The sequence below is a fragment of the Gobius niger genome (assembly GCF_951799975.1).
Source record: "Gobius niger genome assembly, contig: SCAFFOLD_41, whole genome shotgun sequence".
NCBI lineage: Eukaryota > Metazoa > Chordata > Actinopteri > Gobiiformes > Gobiidae > Gobius > Gobius niger.
This window is the reverse complement of record NW_027639175.1, coordinates 139,107-161,346: the sequence shown is the minus strand read 5'-3', so window position 1 is coordinate 161,346 and position 22,240 is coordinate 139,107. Positions and strand designations below refer to the sequence as shown.

General features: G+C 37.6%; 1 protein-coding gene across 4 annotated transcripts in view; it reads right to left on the bottom strand.

Moving 5' to 3' along the window:
- Window positions 1–22,240, bottom strand: part of ppip5k1b (diphosphoinositol pentakisphosphate kinase 1b) — a 101,673-nt gene that overhangs the window by 67,160 nt on the left and 12,273 nt on the right. For all 4 annotated transcript variants that reach the window (XM_079583253.1, XM_079583254.1, XM_079583255.1 and 1 more), the window contains exon 2: window positions 570–756. In XM_079583253.1, coding sequence (XP_079439379.1) covers window positions 570–756 — 187 coding nt within the window. The remainder of the gene's footprint in view (window positions 1–569; window positions 757–22,240) is intronic.

Sequence of the window (22,240 nt, the reverse complement as noted above, 5' to 3'; positions counted from 1 at the left end):
CTGTGTGAGTGACCCCTGACCTTCTGAGTGAGTGACCGCTGACCTTCTGTGTGAGTGACCCCTGACCTTCTGAGTGAGTGACCCCTGACCTTCTGTGTGAGTGACCCCTGACCTCCTGTGTGAGTGACCCCTGACCTTCTGAGTGAGTGACCCCTGACCTCCTGTGTGAGTGACCCCTGACCTTCTGTGTGTGACCCCTGACCTTCTGTGTGAGTGACCCCTGACCTTCTGTGTGAGTGACCCCTGACCTTCTGTGTGAGTTTCCCCTGACCTTCTGAGTGAGTGACCCCTGACCTTCTGTGTGAGTTTCCCCTGACCTTCTGTGTGAGTGACCCCTGACCTCCTGAGTGAGTGACCCCTGACCTTCTGTGTGAGTGACCCCTGACCTCCTGTGTGAGTGACCCTGACCTCCTGAGTGAGTGACCCCTGACCTCCTGTGTGAGTGACCCCTGACCTTCTGTGTGAGTTTCCCCTGACCTTCTGAGTGAGTGACCCCTGACCTTCTGTGTGAGTTTCCCCTGACCTTCTGAGTGAGTGACCCCTGACCTTCTGTGTGAGTGACACCTGACCTTTGGAGTGGAAGGACACCAGGACGTCGCACAGAGGCCAGTTCTCGGGCGGCTGCTCGCTGACGACGTCTTCGGGGAAAACCGTGACGTCGATGAAGTCGAAGCGACAAAGTCTCTCCAGGATCTGAACCATCGGCTTTGAGCGCGACTTCTTCGTCATCGCGCAGATGCCCACCACTATGCGGCGCTAGAGAGACAATAACATCATTATATAAACTCACCACTATGCGGCGCTAGAGACACAATAACATCATTATATAAACTCACCACTATGCGGCGCTAGAGAGACAATAACATCATTATATAAACTCACCACTATGCGGCGCTAGAGACACAATAACATCATTATATAAACTCACCACTATGCGGCGCTAGAGAGACAATAACATCATTATATAAACTCACCACTATGCGGCGCTAGAGACACAATAACATCATTATATAAACCCACCACTATGCGGCGCTAGAGACAATAACATCATTATATAAACCCACCACTATGCGGCGCTAGAGAGACAATAACATCATTATATAAACTCACCACTATGCGGCGCTAGAGACACAATAACATCATTATATAAACCCACCACTATGCGGCGCTAGAGACAATAACGTCATTATATAAACCCACCACTATGCGGCGCTAGAGAGACAATAACGTCATTATATAAACTCACCACTATGCGGCGCTAGAGACACAATAACATCATTATATAAACCCACCACTATGCGGCGCTAGAGACAATAACATCATTATATAAACTCACCACTATGCGGCGCTAGAGAGACAATAACATCATTATATAAACTCACCACTATGCGGCGCTAGAGACACAATAACATCATTATATAAACCCACCACTATGCGGCGCTAGAGACACAATAACATCATTATATAAACTCACCACTATGCGGCGCTAGAGACAATAACATCATTATATAAACTCACCACTATGCGGCGCTAGAGACAATAACATCATTATATAAACCCACCACTATGCGGCGCTAGAGACAATAACATCATTATATAAACTCACCACTATGCGGCGCTAGAGACACAATAACATCATTATATAAACTCACCACTATGCGGCGCTAGAGACACAATAACATCATTATATAAACTCACCACTATGCGGCGCTAGAGACACAATAACATCATTATATAAACTCACCACTATGCGGCGCTAGAGACACAATAACATCATTATATAAACTCACCACTATGCGGCGCTAGAGAGACAATAACATCATTATATAAACTCACCACTATGCGGCGCTAGAGACACAATAACATCATTATATAAACTCACCACTATGCGGCGCTAGAGAGACAATAACATCATTATATAAACCCACCACTATGCGGCGCTAGAGACAATAACATCATTATATAAACTCACCACTATGCGGCGCTAGAGACACAATAACATCATTATATAAACTCACCACTATGCGGCGCTAGAGACACAATAACATCATTATATAAACCCACCACTATGCGGCGCTAGAGACACAATAACATCATTATATAAACTCACCACTATGCGGCGCTAGAGACAATAACATCATTATATAAACCCACCACTATGCGGCGCTAGAGACACAATAACATCATTATATAAACTCACCACTATGCGGCGCTAGAGAGACAATAACATCATTATATAAACCCACCACTATGCAGCGCTAGAGACACAATAACATCATTATATAAACTCACCACTATGCGGCGCTAGAGAGACAATAACATCATTATATAAACCCACCACTATGCGGCGCTAGAGACACAATAACATCATTATATAAACTCACCACTATGCGGCGCTAGAGAGACAATAACATCATTATATAAACCCACCACTATGCAGCGCTAGAGACACAATAACATCATTATATAAACTCACCACTATGCGGCGCTAGAGACACAATAACATCATTATATAAACCCACCACTATGCGGCGCTAGAGACACAATAACATCATTATATAAACCCACCACTATGCAGCGCTAGAGAGACAATAACATCATTATATAAACTCACCACTATGCGGCGCTAGAGACACAATAACATCATTATATAAACTCACCACTATGCGGCGCTAAAGACACAATAACATCATTATATAAACTCACCACTATGCGGCGCTAGAGACAATAACATCATTATATAAACCCACCACTATGCGGCGCTAGAGACACAATAACATCATTATATAAACTCACCACTATGCGGCGCTAGAGACACAATAACATCATTATATAAACTCACCACTATGCGGCGCTAGAGACACAATAACATCATTATATAAACCCACCACTATGCGGCGCTAGAAACACAATAACATCATTATATAAACCCACCACTATGCGGCGCTAGAGACAATAACATCATTATATAAACTCACCACTATGCGGCGCTAGAGACACAATAACATCATTATATAAACTCACCACTATGCGGCGCTAGAGACAATAACATCATTATATAAACTCACCACTATGCGGCGCTAGAGACACAATAACATCATTATATAAACTCACCACTATGCGGCGCTAGAGACAATAACATCATTATATAAACTCACCACTATGCGGCGCTAGAGAGACAATAACATCATTATATAAACTCACCACTATGCGGCGCTAGAGACACAATAACATCATTATATAAACTCACCACTATGCGGCGCTAGAGAGACAATAACATCATTATATAAACTCACCACTATGCGGCGCTAGAGACAATAACATCATTATATAAACTCACCACTATGCGGCGCTAGAGACAATAACATCATTATATAAACCCACCACTATGCGGCGCTAGAGACACAATAACATCATTATATAAACTCACCACTATGCGGCGCTAGAGACACAATAACATCATTATATAAACTCACCACTATGCGGCGCTAGAGACACAATAACATCATTATATAAACCCACCACTATGCGGCGCTAGAGACACAATAACATCATTATATAAACCCACCACTATGCGGCGCTAGAGACACAATAACATCATTATATAAACTCACCACTATGCGGCGCTAGACACAATAACATCATTATATAAACTCACCACTATGCGGCGCTAGAGACACAATAACATCATTATATAAACCCACCACTATGCGGCGCTAGAGACACAATAACATCATTATATAAACCCACCACTATGCGGCGCTAGAGACACAATAACATCATTATATGAACCCACCACTATGCGGCGCTAGAGACAATAACATCATTATATAAACTCACCACTATGCGGCACTAGAGACAATAACATCATTATATAAACTCACCACTATGCGGCGCTAGAGAGACAATAACATCATTATATAAACCCACCACTATGCGGCGCTAGAGACACAATAACATCATTATATAAACTCACCACTATGCGGCGCTAGAGAGACAATAACATCATTATATAAACTCACCACTATGCGGCGCTAGAGAGACAATAACATCATTATATAAACTCACCACTATGCGGCGCTAGAGACACAATAACATCATTATATAAACTCACCACTATGCGGCGCTAGAGAGACAATAACATCATTATATAAACCCACCACTATGCGGCGCTAGAGACAATAACATCATTATATAAACCCACCACTATGCGGCGCTAGAGACAATAACATCATTATATAAACTCACCACTATGCGGCGCTAGAGAGACAATAACATCATTATATAAACCCACCACTATGCGGCGCTAGAGACAATAACATCATTATATAAACTCACCACTATGCGGCGCTAGAGACAATAACATCATTATATAAACTCACCACTATGCGGCGCTAGAGACACAATAACATCATTATATAAACCCACCACTATGCGGCGCTAGAGACAATAACATCATTATATAAACCCACCACTATGCGGCGCTAGAGACAATAACATCATTATATAAACTCACCACTATGCGGCGCTAGAGAGACAATAACATCATTATATAAACTCACCACTATGCGGCGCTAGAGAGACAATAACATCATTATATAAACTCACCACTATGCGGCGCTAGAGACACAATAACATCATTATATAAACTCACCACTATGCGGCGCTAGAGAGACAATAACATCATTATATAAACCCACCACTATGCGGCGCTAGAGACAATAACATCATTATATAAACCCACCACTATGCGGCGCTAGAGACAATAACATCATTATATAAACTCACCACTATGCGGCGCTAGAGAGACAATAACATCATTATATAAACCCACCACTATGCGGCTCTAGAGACAATAACATCATTATATAAACTCACCACTATGCGGCGCTAGAGACAATAACATCATTATATAAACTCACCACTATGCGGCGCTAGAGAGACAATAACATCATTATATAAACCCACCACTATGCGGCTCTAGAGACAATAACATCATTATATAAACTCACCACTATGCGGCGCTAGAGACAATAACATCATTATATAAACTCACCACTATGCGGCGCTAGAGACACAATAACATCATTATATAAACCCACCACTATGCGGCGCTAGAGACAATAACATCATTATATAAACCCACCACTATGCGGCGCTAGAGACACAATAACATCATTATATAAACTCACCACTATGCGGCGCTAGAGACACAATAACATCATTATATAAACCCACCACTATGCGGCGCTAGAGACACAATAACATCATTATATAAACCCACCACTATGCGGCGCTAGAGACACAATAACATCATTATATAAACTCACCACTATGCGGCGCTAGAGACACAATAACATCATTATATAAACTCACCACTATGCGGCGCTAGAGACACAATAACATCATTATATAAACTCACCACTATGCGGCGCTAGAGAGACAATAACATCATTATATAAACCCACCACTATGCGGCGCTAGAGACACAATAACATCATTATATAAACTCACCACTATGCGGCGCTAGAGACACAATAACATCATTATATAAACTCACCACTATGCGGCGCTAGAGAGACAATAACATCATTATATAAACCCACCACTATGCGGCGCTAGAGACACAATAACATCATTATATAAACTCACCACTATGCGGCGCTAGAGACACAATAACATCATTATATAAACTCACCACTATGCGGCGCTAGAGACACAATAAAATCATTATATAAACTCACCACTATGCGGCGCTAGAGAAACAATAACATCATTATATAAACCCACCACTATGCGGCGCTAGAGACACAATAAAATCATTATATAAACCCACCACTATGCGGCGCTAGAGACACAATAACATCATTATATAAAGTCACCACTATGCGGCGCTAGAGACACAATAACATCATTATATAAACTCACCACTATGCGGCGCTAGAGAGACAATAACATCATTATATAAACTCACCACTATGCGGCGCTAGAGAGACAATAACATCATTATATAAACTCACCACTATGCGGCGCTAGAGACACAATAAAATCATTATATAAACCCACCACTATGCGGCGCTAGAGACACAATAACATCATTATATAAAGTCACCACTATGCGGCGCTAGAGACACAATAACATCATTATATAAACTCACCACTATGCGGCGCTAGAGACACAATAACATCATTATATAAAGTCACCACTATGCGGCGCTAGAGACACAATAACATCATTATATAAACTCACCACTATGCGGCGCTAGAGAGACAATAACATCATTATATAAACTCACCACTATGCGGCGCTAGAGACACAATAACATCATTATATAAACTCACCACTATGCGGCGCGAGAGACAATAACATCATTATATGAACCCACCACTATGCGGCGCTAGAGACACAATAACATCATTATATAAACTCACCACTATGCGGCGCTAGAGACAATAACATCATTATATAAACTCACCACTATGCGGCGCTAGAGACACAATAACATCATTATATAAACTCACCACTATGCGGCGCTAGAGACACTATAACATCATTATATAAACTCACCACTATGCGGCGCTAGAGACACAATAACATCATTATATAAACCCACCACTATGCGGCGCTAGAGACAATAACATCATTATATAAACCCACCACTATGCGGCGCTAGAGACAATAACATCATTATATAAACTCACCACTATGCGGCGCTAGAGACACAATAACATCATTATATAAACTCACCACTATGCGGCGCTAGAGAGACAATAACATCATTATATAAACTCACCACTATGCGGCGCTAGAGACACAATAACATCATTATATAAACTCACCACTATGCGGCGCTAGAGACACAATAACATCATTATATAAACTCACCACTATGCGGCGCTAGAGACACAATAACACTCATTATATAAACTCACCACTATGTGGCGCTAGAGACAGCAATAACATCATTATATAAACTCACCACTATGCGGCGCTAGAGACACAATAACATCATTATATAAACTCACCACTATGCGGCTCTAGACACAATAACATCATTATATAAACTCACCACTATGCGGCGCTAGAGACACAATAACATCATTATATAAACTCACCACTATGCGGCGCTAGAGACAATAACATCATTATATAAACCCACCACTATGCGGGCGCTAGAGAGACAATAACATCATTATATAAACTCACCACTATGCGGCGCTAGAGACACAATAACATAATTATATAAACTCACCACTATGCGGCGCTAGAGACAATAACATCATTATATAAACTCACCATTATGCGGCGCTAGAGACACAATAACATAATTATATAAACTCACCACTATGCGGCGCTAGAGACACAATAACATCATTATATAAACCCACCACTATGCGGCGCTAGAGACACAATAACATCATTATATAAACTCACCACTATGCGGCGCTAGAGACAATAACATCATTATATAAACTCACCACTATGCGGCGCTAGAGAGACAATAACATCATTATATAAACTCACCACTATGCGGCGCTAGAGACACAATAACATCATTATATAAACCCACCACTATGCGGCGCTAGAGAGACAATAACATCATTATATAAACTCACCACTATGCGGCGCTAGAGACACAATAACATCATTATATAAACCCACCACTATGCGGCGCTAGAGACACAATAACATCATTATATAAACTCACCACTATGCGGCGCTAGAGACACAATAACATTATTATATAAACTCACCACTATGCGGCGCTAGAGACACAATAACATCATTATATAAACTCACCACTATGCGGCGCTAGAAAGACAATAACATCATTATATAAACTCACCACTATGCGGCGCTAGAGACAATAACATCATTATATAAACTCACCACTATGCGGCGCTAGAGACAATAACATCATTATATAAACTCACCACTATGCGGCGCTAGAGACACAATAACATCATTATATAAACTCACCACTATGCGGCGCTAGAGACACAATAACATTATTATATAAACTCACCACTATGCGGCGCTAGAGACACAATAACATCATTATATAAACTCACCACTATGCGGCGCTAGAGAGACAATAACATCATTATATAAACTCACCACTATGCGGCGCTAGAGACAATAACATCATTATATAAACTCACCACTATGCGGCGCTAGAGACAATAACATCATTATATAAACTCACCACTATGCGGCGCTAGAGAGACAATAACATCATTATATAAACTCACCACTATGCGGCACTAGAGACACAATAACATTATTATATAAACTCACCACTATGCGGCGCTAGAGACACAATAACATCATTATATAAACTCACCACTATGCGGCGCTAGAGAGACAATAACATCATTATATAAACTCACCACTATGCGGCGCTAGAGACACAATAACATCATTATATAAACTCACCACTATGCGGCGCTAGAGAGACAATAACATCATTATATAAACTCACCACTATGCGGCGCTAGAGACAAATAACATCATTATATAAACTCACCACTATGCGGCGCTAGAGACAATAACATCATTATATAAACTCACACTATGCGGCGCTAGAGAGACAATAACATCATTATATAAACTCACCACTATGCGGCACTAGAGACACAATAACATTATTATATAAACTCACCACTATGCGGCGCTAGAGACACAATAACATCATTATATAAACTCACCACTATGCGGCGCTAGAGAGACAATAACATCATTATATAAACTCACCACTATGCGGCGCTAGAGACAATACATCATTATATAAACTCACCACTATGCGGCACTAGAGACACAATAACATCATTATATAAACTCACACACTATGCGGCGCTAGAGACAATAACATCATTATATAAAACCCACCACTATGCGGCGCTAGAGAGACAATAACATCATTATATAAACCCACCACTATGCGGCGCTAGAGAGACAATAACATCATTATATAAACCCACCACTATGCGGCGCTAGAGACAATAACATCATTATATAAACTCACCACTATGCGGCGCTAGAGAGACAATAACATCATTATATAAACTCACCACTATGCGGCGCTAGAGACACAATAACATCATTATATAAACCCACCACTATGCGGCGCTAGAGACAATAACATCATTATATAAACTCACCACTATGCGGCGCTAGAGACACAATAACATCATTATATAAACTCACCACTATGCGGCGCTAGAGACACAATAACATCATTATATAAACTCACCACTATGCGGCGCTAGAGAGACAATAACATCATTATATAAACTCACCAACTATGCGGCGCTAGAGACACAATAACATCATTATATAAACCCACGCACTATGCGGCGCTAGAGAAAATAACATCATTATATAAACTCACCACTATGCGGCGCTAGAGACAATAACATCATTATATAAACTCACCACTATGCGGCGCTAGAAACACAATAACATCATTATATAAAACTCACCACTATGCGGCGCTAGAGACAATAACATCATTATATAAACTCACCACTATGCGGCGCTAGAAACACAATAACATCATTATATAAACTCACCACTATGCGGCGCTAGAGACAATAACATCATTATATAAACTCACCACTATGCGGCGCTAGAGACAATAACATCATAATATAAACCCACCACTATGCGGCGCTAGAGACACAATAACATCATTATATAAACCCACCACTATGCGGCGCTAGAGACACAATAACACCGATTATATAAACTCACCACTATGCGGCGCTAGAGAGACAATAACATCATTATATTAAACTCACCACTATGCGGCGCTAGAGACACAATAACATCATTATATAAACTCACCACTATGCGGCGCTAGAGACACAATAACATCATTATATAAACCCACCACTATGCGGCGCTAGAGACACAATAACATCATTATATAAACCTCACCACTATGCGGCGCTAGAGAGACAATAACATCATTATATAAACTCACCACTATGCGGCGCTAGGAGACACATAACATCATTATATAAACTCACCACTATGCGGCGCTAGAGACAATCAACATCATTATATAAACCCACCACTATGCGGCGCTAGAGACAATAACATCATTATATAAACTCTACCACTATGCGGCGCTAGAGACCACAATAACATCATTATATAAACGCCACCACTATGCGGCGCTAGAGACACAAGAACATCATTATATAAACCCACCACTATGCGGCGCTAGAGAGACAATAACATCATTATATAAACCCACCACTATGCGGCGCTAGAGACACAATAACATCATTATATAAACTCACCACTATGCGGCGCTAGAGACACAATAACATCATTATATAAACCCACTACTATGCGGCGCTAGAGACACAATAACATCATTATATAAACTCACCACTATGCGGCGCTAGAGACACAATAACATCATTATATAAACTCACCACTATGGGGCGCTAGAGACACAATAACATCATTATATAAACTCACCACTATGCGGCGCTGGAGACAATAACATCATTATATACCCACCCTAGCGGCGCTAGAGACACAATAACATCATTATATAACCCACCACTATGCGGCGCTAGAGACACAATAACATCATTATATAAAACTCACCACTATGCGGCGCTAGAGACAATAACATCATTATATAAACTCACCACTATGCGGCGCTAGAGAGACAATAACATCATTATATAAACTCACCACTATGCGGCGCTAGAGAGCACAATAACATCATTATATAAACTCACCACTATGCGCGCTAGAGACAATAACATCATTATATAACTCACCACTATGCGGCGCTAGAGACAATAACATCATTATATAACTCACCACTATGCCGGCGCTAGAGACAATAACATCATTTTATAAACTCACCACTATGCGGCGCTAGAGACACAATAACATCATTATATAAACTCACCACTATGCGGCGCTAGAGACACAATAACATCATTATATAAACTCACCACTATTGCGGCGCTAGAGACAATAACATCATTATAAAACCCACCACTATGCGGCGCTAGAGACACAATAACATCATTATATAAACTCACCACTATGCGGCGCTAGAGACAATAACATCATTATATAAACTCACCACTATGCGGCGCTAGAGACAATAACATCATTATATAAACTCACCACTATGCGGCGCTAGAGACACAATAACATCATTATATAAACTCACCACTATGCGGCGCTAGAGACAATAACATCATTATATAAACTCACCACTATGCGGCGCTAGAGACAATAACATCATTATATAAACTCACCACTATGCGGCGCTAGAGACACAATAACATCATTATATAAACTCACCACTATGCGGCGCTAGAGACACAATAACATCATTATATAAACTCACCACTATGCGGCGCTAGAGACACAATAACATCATTATATAAACTCACCACTATGCGGCGCTGGAGACAATAACATCATTATATAAACTCACCACTATGCGGCGCTAGAGACACAATAACATCATTATATAAACTCACCACTATGCGGTGCTAGAGACACAATAACATCATTATATAAACCCACCACTATGCGGCGCTAGAGACACAATAACATCATTATATAAACTCACCACTATGCGGCGCTAGAGAGACAATAACATCATTATATAAACCCACCACTATGCGGCGCTAGAGACAATAACATCATTATATAAACCCACCACTATGCGGCGCTAGAGACAATAACATCATTATATAAACCCACCACTATGCGGCGCTAGAGACAATAACATCATTATATAAACCCACCACTATGCGGCGCTAGAGAGACAATAACATCATTATATAAACTCACCACTATGCGGCGCTAGAGAAACAATAACATCATTATATAAACTCACCACTATGCGGCGCTAGAGAAACAATAACATCATTATATAAACCCACCACTATGCGGCGCTAGAGAGACAATAACATCATTATATAAACTCACCACTATGCGGCGCTAGAGACACAATAACATCATTATATAAACTCACCACTATGCGGCGCTAGAGACACAATAACATCATTATATAAACTCACCACTATGCGGCGCTAGAGACACAATAACATCATTATATAAACTCACCACTATGCGGCGCTAGAGACACAATAACATCATTATATAAACTCACCACTATGCGGCGCTAGAGACACAATAACATCATTATATAAACTCACCACTATGCGGCGCTAGAGACACAATAACATCATTATATAAACTCACCACTATGCGGCGCTGGAGACAATAACATCATTATATAAACTCACCACTATGCGGCGCTAGAGACACAATAACATCATTATATAAACTCACCACTATGCGGCGCTAGAGACAATAACATCATTATATAAACTCACCACTATGCGGCGCTAGAGACACAATAACATCATTATATAAACCCACCACTATGCGGTGCTAGAGACACAATAACATCATTATATAAACCCACCACTATGCGGCGCTAGAGACACAATAACATCATTATATAAACCCACCACTATGCGGCGCTAGAGAGACAATAACATCATTATATAAACCCACCACTATGCGGCGCTAGAGACAATAACATCATTATATAAACCCACCACTATGCGGCGCTAGAGACAATAACATCATTATATAAACCCACCACTATGCGGCGCTAGAGACAATAACATCATTATATAAACTCACCACTATGCGGCGCTAGAGACAATAACATCATTATATAAACCCACCACTATGCGGCGCTAGAGAGACAATAACATCATTATATAAACTCACCACTATGCGGCGCTAGAGACAATAACATCATTATATAAACTCACCACTATGCGGTGCTAGAGACACAATAACATCATTATATAAACCCACCACTATGCGGCGCTAGAGACACAATAACATCATTATATAAACCCACCACTATGCGGCGCTAGAGAGACAATAACATCATTATATAAACCCACCACTATGCGGCGCTAGAGACAATAACATCATTATATAAACCCACCACTATGCGGCGCTAGAGACAATAACATCATTATATAAACCCACCACTATGCGGCGCTAGAGACAATAACATCATTATATAAACTCACCACTATGCGGCGCTAGAGACAATAACATCATTATATAAACCCACCACTATGCGGCGCTAGAGAGACAATAACATCATTATATAAACTCACCACTATGCGGCGCTAGAGAAACAATAACATCATTATATAAACCCACCACTATGCGGCGCTAGAGACAATAACATCATTATATAAACTCACCACTATGCGGCGCTAGAGAGACAATAACATCATTATATAAACCCACCACTATGCGGCGCTAGAGACAATAACATCATTATATAAACTCACCACTATGCGGCGCTAGAGACAATAACATCATTATATAAACTCACCACTATGCGGCGCTAGAGACAATAACATCATTATATAAACTCACCACTATGCGGCGCTAGAGACACAATAACATCATTATATAAACTCACCACTATGCGGCGCTAGAGACACAATAACATCATTATATAAACTCACCACTATGCGGCGCTAGAGACACAATAACATCATTATATAAACTCACCACTATGCGGCGCTAGAGACAATAACATCATTATATAAACCCACCACTATGCGGCGCTAGAGACACAATAACATCATTATATAAACTCACCACTATGCGGCGCTAGAGACAATAACATCATTATATAAACTCACCACTATGCGGCGCTAGAGACAATAACATCATTATATAAACCCACCACTATGCGGCGCTAGAGAGACAATAACATCATTATATAAACTCACCACTATGCGGCGCTAGAGACACAATAACATCATTATAAAAACCCACCACTATGCGGCGCTAGAGACGCTTTTTGTTCATGTTTTTATTGCTTGATTGTAAAATTGTAAAAGTTGTTAATGGGCACCGGAGCAGGGAAGAGCAGCGGCCCCAGCATGGAGCCCTGTGGAACACCCATCATTTATACAGTAAGTGATGATTTGGACTGGGCAACTTTAACGCACTGTTCTCCATCCTGAAGGTACGAGGAAACTGACTCAGGTCAGACCCGGGTCTGAAACACTGATGTTTGAATCTGAAACACTGATGTTTGAATCTGAAACACTGATGTTTGAATCTGAAACACTGATGTTTGAATCTGAAACATTGATGTTTGAATCTGAAACGTCTGATGTTTGAATCTGAAACACTGATGTTTGAATCTGAAACGTCTGATGTTTGAATCTGAAACATTGATGTTTGAATCTGAAACATTGATGTTTGAATCTGAAACATTGATGTTTGAATCTGAAACATTGATGTTTGAATCTGAAACATTGATGTTTGAATCTGAAACATTGATGTTTGAATCTTAAACACTGATGTTTGAATCTGAAACGTCTGATGTTTGAATCTGAAACACTGATGTTTGAATCTGAAACACTGATGTTTGAATCTGAAACGTCTGATGTTTGAATCTGAAACACTGATGTTTGAATCTGAAACGTCTGATGTTTGAATCTGAAACATTGATGTTTGAATCTGAAACATTGATGTTTGAATCTGAAACATTGATGTTTGAATCTGAAACATTGATGTTTGAATCTGAAACATTGATGTTTGAATCTGAAACACTGATGTTTGAATCTGAAACATTGATGTTTGAATCTGAAACGTCTGATGTTTGAATCTGAAACACTGATGTTTGAATCTGAAACACTGATGTTTGAATCTGAAACACTGATGTTTGAATCTGAAACACTGATGTTTGAATCTTAAACATTGATGTTTGAATCTGAAACGTCTGATGTTTGAATCTGAAACATTGATGTTTGAATCTGAAACGTCTGATGTTTGAATCTGAAACATTGATGTTTGAATCTGAAACACTGACGTTTGAATCTGAAACATTGACGTTTGAATCTGAAACACTGATGTTTGAATCTGAAACACTGATGTTTGAATCTGAAACACTGATGTTTGAATCTGAAACATTGATGTTTGAATCTGAAACACTGATGTTTGAATCTGAAACATTGATGTTTGAATCTGAAACACTGATGTTTGAATCTGAAACATTGATGTTTGAATCTGAAACATTGATGTTTGAATCTGAAACACTGATGTTTGAATCTGAAACGTCTGATGTTTGAATCTGAAACATCTGATGTTTGAATCTGAAACGTCTGATGTTTGAATCTGAAACATTGATGTTTGAATCTGAAACACTGATGTTTGAATCTGAAACATTGATGTTTGAATCTGAAACGTCTGATGTTTGAATCTTAAACATTGATGTTTGAATCTGAAACATTGATGTTTGAATCTGAAACGTCTGATGTTTGAATCTGAAACACTGATGTTTGAATCTGAAACATTGATGTTTGAATCTGAAACGTCTGATGTTTGAATCTGAAACACTGATGTTTGAATCTGAAACGTCTGATGTTTGAATCTGAAACATTGATGTTTGAATCTGAAACACTGATGTTTGAATCTGAAACATTGATGTTTGAATCTTAAACACTGATGTTTGAATCTGAAACGTCTGATGTTTGAATCTTAAACATTGATGTTTGAATCTGAAACACTGATGTTTGAATCTGAAACATTGATGTTTGAATCTTAAACACTGATGTTTGAATCTGAAACGTCTGATGTTTGAATCTTAAACATTGATGTTTGAATCTGAAACACTGATGTTTGAATCTGAAACACTGATGTTTGAATCTGAAACATTGATGTTTGAATCTGAAACGTCTGACGTTTGAATCTGAAACACTGATGTTTGAATCTGAAACGTCTGATGTTTGAATCTGAAACACTGATGTTTGAATCTGAAACGTCTGATGTTTGAATCTGAAACACTGACGTTTGAATCTGAAACATTGACGTTTGAATCTGAAACACTGATGTTTGAATCTGAAACACTGATGTTTGAATCTGAAACATTGATGTTTGAATCTGAAACATTGATGTTTGAATCTGAAACATTGACGTTTGAATCTGAAACGTCTGATGTTTGAATCTGAAACACTGATGTTTGAATCTGAAACATTGACGTTTGAATCTGAAACGTCTGATGTTTGAATCTGAAACGTCTGATGTTTGAATCTGAAACACTGATGTTTGAATCTGAAACATTGATGTTTGAATCTGAAACATTGATGTTTGAATCTGAAACATTGATGTTTGAATCTGAAACACTGATGTTTGAATCTGAAACACTGATGTTTGAATCTGAAACACTGATGTTTGAATCTGAAACATTGATGTTTGAATCTGAAACACTGATGTTTGAATCTGAAACACTGATGTTTGAATCTGAAACACTGATGTTTGAATCTGAAACATTGATGTTTGAATCTGAAACATTGATGTTTGAATCTGAAACACTGATGTTTGAATCTGAAACACTGACGTTTGAATCTGAAACACTGATGTTTGAATCTGAAACATTGATGTTTGAATCTGAAACACTGATGTTTGAATCTGAAACACTGATGTTTGAATCTGAAACGTCTGATGTTTGAATCTGAAACGTCTGATGTTTGAATCTGAAACACTGATGTTTGAATCTGAAACGTCTGATGTTTGAATCTGAAACACTGATGTTTGAATCTGAAACACTGATGTTTGAATCTGAAACGTCTGATGTTTGAATCTGAAACACTGACGTTTGAATCTGAAACATTGATGTTTGAATCTGAAACGTCTGATGTTTGAATCTGAAACGTCTGATGTTTGAATCTGAAACATTGATGTTTGAATCTGAAACATTGATGTTTGAATCTGAAACGTCTGACGTTTGAATCTGAAACGTCTGATGTTTGAATCTGAAACATTGATGTTTGAATCTGAAACGTCTGATGTTTGAATCTGAAACACTGATGTTTGAATCTGAAACACTGATGTTTGAATCTGAAACATTGATGTTTGAATCTGAAACATTGATGTTTGAATCTGAAACATTGATGTTTGAATCTGAAACATTGATGTTTGAATCTGAAACGTCTGATGTTTGAATCTGAAACGTCTGATGTTTGAATCTGAAACACTGATGTTTGAATCTGAAACATTGATGTTTGAATCTGAAACGTCTGATGTTTGAATCTGAAACACTGATGTTTGAATCTGAAACATTGATGTTTGAATCTGAAACATTGATGTTTGAATCTGAAACGTCTGATGTTTGAATCTGAAACACTGATGTTTGAATCTGAAACACTGATGTTTGAATCTTAAACATTGATGTTTGAATCTGAAACACTGATGTTTGAATCTGAAACACTGATGTTTGAATCTGAAACACTGATGTTTGAATCTGAAACATTGATGTTTGAATCTGAAACATTGATGTTTGAATCTGAAACACTGATGTTTGAATCTGAAACACTGATGTTTGAATCTGAAACACTGATGTTTGAATCTTAAACATTGATGTTTGAATCTGAAACGTCTGATGTTTGAATCTGAAACACTGATGTTTGAATCTGAAACATTGATGTTTGAATCTGAAACACTGATGTTTGAATCTGAAACACTGATGTTTGAATCTGAAACACTGATGTTTGAATCTGAAACACTGATGTTTGAATCTGAAACACTGATGTTTGAATCTGAAACGTCTGATGTTTGAATCTGAAACACTGATGTTTGAATCTGAAACACTGATGTTTGAATCTGAAACACTGATGTTTGAATCTGAAACATTGATGTTTGAATCTGAAACACTGATGTTTGAATCTGAAACACTGACGTTTGAATCTGAAACATTGATGTTTGAATCTGAAACATTGATGTTTGAATCTGAAACATTGATGTTTGAATCTGAAACATTGATGTTTGAATCTGAAACACTGATGTTTGAATCTGAAACACTGATGTTTGAATCTGAAACGTCTGATGTTTGAATCTGAAACACTGATGTTTGAATCTGAAACATTGATGTTTGAATCTGAAACACTGATGTTTGAATCTGAAACATTGATGTTTGAATCTGAAACATTGATGTTTGAATCTGAAACACTGATGTTTGAATCTGAAACGTCTGATGTTTGAATCTGAAACGTCTGATGTTTGAATCTGAAACATTGATGTTTGAATCTGAAACACTGATGTTTGAATCTGAAACACTGATGTTTGAATCTGAAACATTGATGTTTGAATCTGAAACACTGATGTTTGAATCTGAAACGTCTGATGTTTGAATCTGAAACGTCTGATGTTTGAATCTGAAACATTGATGTTTGAATCTGAAACATTGATGTTTGAATCTGAAACACTGATGTTTGAATCTGAAACGTCTGATGTTTGAATCTGAAACACTGATGTTTGAATCTGAAACATTGATGTTTGAATCTGAAACATTGATGTTTGAATCTGAAACACTGATGTTTGAATCTGAAACGTCTGATGTTTGAATCTGAAACGTCTGATGTTTGAATCTGAAACACTGATGTTTGAATCTGAAACACTGATGTTTGAATCTGAAACATTGATGTTTGAATCTGAAACGTCTGATGTTTGAATCTGAAACACTGATGTTTGAATCTGAAACATTGATGTTTGAATCTGAAACATTGATGTTTGAATCTGAAACGTCTGATGTTTGAATCTGAAACGTCTGATGTTTGAATCTGAAACACTGATGTTTGAATCTTAAACATTGATGTTTGAATCTGAAACGTCTGATGTTTGAATCTGAAACACTGATGTTTGAATCTGAAACATTGATGTTTGAATCTGAAACATTGATGTTTGAATCTGAAACACTGATGTTTGAATCTGAAACACTGATGTTTGAATCTGAAACATTGATGTTTGAATCTGAAACGTCTGATGTTTGAATCTGAAACGTCTGATGTTTGAATCTGAAACATTGATGTTTGAATCTGAAACACTGATGTTTGAATCTGAAACACTGATGTTTGAATCTGAAACACTGATGTTTGAATCTGAAACACTGATGTTTGAATCTGAAACACTGATGTTTGAATCTGAAACACTGATGTTTGAATCTGAAACGTCTGATGTTTGAATCTGAAACACTGATGTTTGAATCTGAAACACTGATGTTTGAATCTGAAACACTGATGTTTGAATCTGAAACATTGATGTTTGAATCTGAAACACTGATGTTTGAATCTGAAACATTGATGTTTGAATCTGAAACACTGATGTTTGAATCTGAAACGTCTGATGTTTGAATCTGAAACGTCTGATGTTTGAATCTGAAACATTGATGTTTGAATCTGAAACATTGATGTTTGAATCTGAAACATTGATGTTTGAATCTGAAACATTGATGTTTGAATCTGAAACATTGATGTTTGAATCTGAAACACTGATGTTTGAATCTGAAACATTGATGTTTGAATCTGAAACGTCTGATGTTTGAATCTGAAACACTGATGTTTGAATCTGAAACACTGATGTTTGAATCTGAAACACTGATGTTTGAATCTGAAACACTGATGTTTGAATCTGAAACACTGATGTTTGAATCTGAAACACTGATGTTTGAATCTGAAACGTCTGATGTTTGAATCTGAAACACTGATGTTTGAATCTGAAACACTGATGTTTGAATCTGAAACACTGATGTTTGAATCTGAAACATTGATGTTTGAATCTGAAACACTGATGTTTGAATCTGAAACATTGATGTTTGAATCTGAAACACTGATGTTTGAATCTGAAACGTCTGATGTTTGAATCTGAAACGTCTGATGTTTGAATCTGAAACATTGATGTTTGAATCTGAAACATTGATGTTTGAATCTGAAACATTGATGTTTGAATCTGAAACATTGATGTTTGAATCTGAAACATTGATGTTTGAATCTGAAACACTGATGTTTGAATCTGAAACATTGATGTTTGAATCTGAAACGTCTGATGTTTGAATCTGAAACACTGATGTTTGAATCTGAAACACTGATGTTTGAATCTGAAACACTGATGTTTGAATCTGAAACACTGATGTTTGAATCTTAAACATTGATGTTTGAATCTGAAACGTCTGATGTTTGAATCTGAAACATTGATGTTTGAATCTGAAACGTCTGATGTTTGAATCTGAAACATTGATGTTTGAATCTGAAACACTGACGTTTGAATCTGAAACATTGACGTTTGAATCTGAAACACTGATGTTTGAATCTGAAACACTGATGTTTGAATCTGAAACACTGATGTTTGAATCTGAAACATTGATGTTTGAATCTGAAACACTGATGTTTGAATCTGAAACATTGATGTTTGAATCTGAAACACTGATGTTTGAATCTGAAACATTGATGTTTGAATCTGAAACATTGATGTTTGAATCTGAAACACTGATGTTTGAATCTGAAACGTCTGATGTTTGAATCTGAAACATCTGATGTTTGAATCTGAAACGTCTGATGTTTGAATCTGAAACATTGATGTTTGAATCTGAAACACTGATGTTTGAATCTGAAACATTGATGTTTGAATCTGAAACGTCTGATGTTTGAATCTTAAACATTGATGTTTGAATCTGAAACATTGATGTTTGAATCTGAAACGTCTGATGTTTGAATCTGAAACACTGATGTTTGAATCTGAAACATTGATGTTTGAATCTGAAACGTCTGATGTTTGAATCTGAAACACTGATGTTTGAATCTGAAACGTCTGATGTTTGAATCTGAAACATTGATGTTTGAATCTGAAACACTGATGTTTGAATCTGAAACATTGATGTTTGAATCTTAAACACTGATGTTTGAATCTGAAACGTCTGATGTTTGAATCTTAAACATTGATGTTTGAATCTGAAACACTGATGTTTGAATCTGAAACATTGATGTTTGAATCTTGAACACTGATGTTTGAATCTGAAACGTCTGATGTTTGAATCTTAAACATTGATGTTTGAATCTGAAACACTGATGTTTGAATCTGAAACACTGATGTTTGAATCTGAAACATTGATGTTTGAATCTGAAACGTCTGACGTTTGAATCTGAAACACTGATGTTTGAATCTGAAACGTCTGATGTTTGAATCTGAAACACTGATGTTTGAATCTGAAACGTCTGATGTTTGAATCTGAAACACTGATGTTTGAATCTGAAACACTGACGTTTGAATCTGAAACATTGACGTTTGAATCTGAAACACTGATGTTTGAATCTGAAACACTGATGTTTGAATCTGAAACATTGACGTTTGAATCTGAAACATTGATGTTTGAATCTGAAACATTGACGTTTGAATCTGAAACGTCTGATGTTTGAATCTGAAACACTGATGTTTGAATCTGAAACATTGACGTTTGAATCTGAAACGTCTGATGTTTGAATCTGAAACGTCTGATGTTTGAATCTGAAACACTGATGTTTGAATCTGAAACATTGATGTTTGAATCTGAAACATTGATGTTTGAATCTGAAACATTGATGTTTGAATCTGAAACACTGATGTTTGAATCTGAAACACTGATGTTTGAATCTGAAACACTGATGTTTGAATCTGAAACATTGATGTTTGAATCTGAAACACTGATGTTTGAATCTGAAACACTGATGTTTGAATCTGAAACATTGATGTTTGAATCTGAAACATTGATGTTTGAATCTGAAACACTGATGTTTGAATCTGAAACACTGACGTTTGAATCTGAAACACTGATGTTTGAATCTGAAACATTGATGTTTGAATCTGAAACACTGATGTTTGAATCTGAAACACTGATGTTTGAATCTGAAACGTCTGATGTTTGAATCTGAAACGTCTGATGTTTGAATCTGAAACACTGATGTTTGAATCTGAAACGTCTGATGTTTGAATCTGAAACACTGATGTTTGAATCTGAAACACTGATGTTTGAATCTGAAACGTCTGATGTTTGAATCTGAAACACTGACGTTTGAATCTGAAACATTGATGTTTGAATCTGAAACGTCTGATGTTTGAATCTGAAACGTCTGATGTTTGAATCTGAAACATTGATGTTTGAATCTGAAACATTGATGTTTGAATCTGAAACGTCTGACGTTTGAATCTGAAACGTCTGATGTTTGAATCTGAAACATTGATGTTTGAATCTGAAACGTCTGATGTTTGAATCTGAAACACTGATGTTTGAATCTGAAACACTGATGTTTGAATCTGAAACATTGATGTTTGAATCTGAAACATTGATGTTTGAATCTGAAACATTGATGTTTGAATCTGAAACATTGA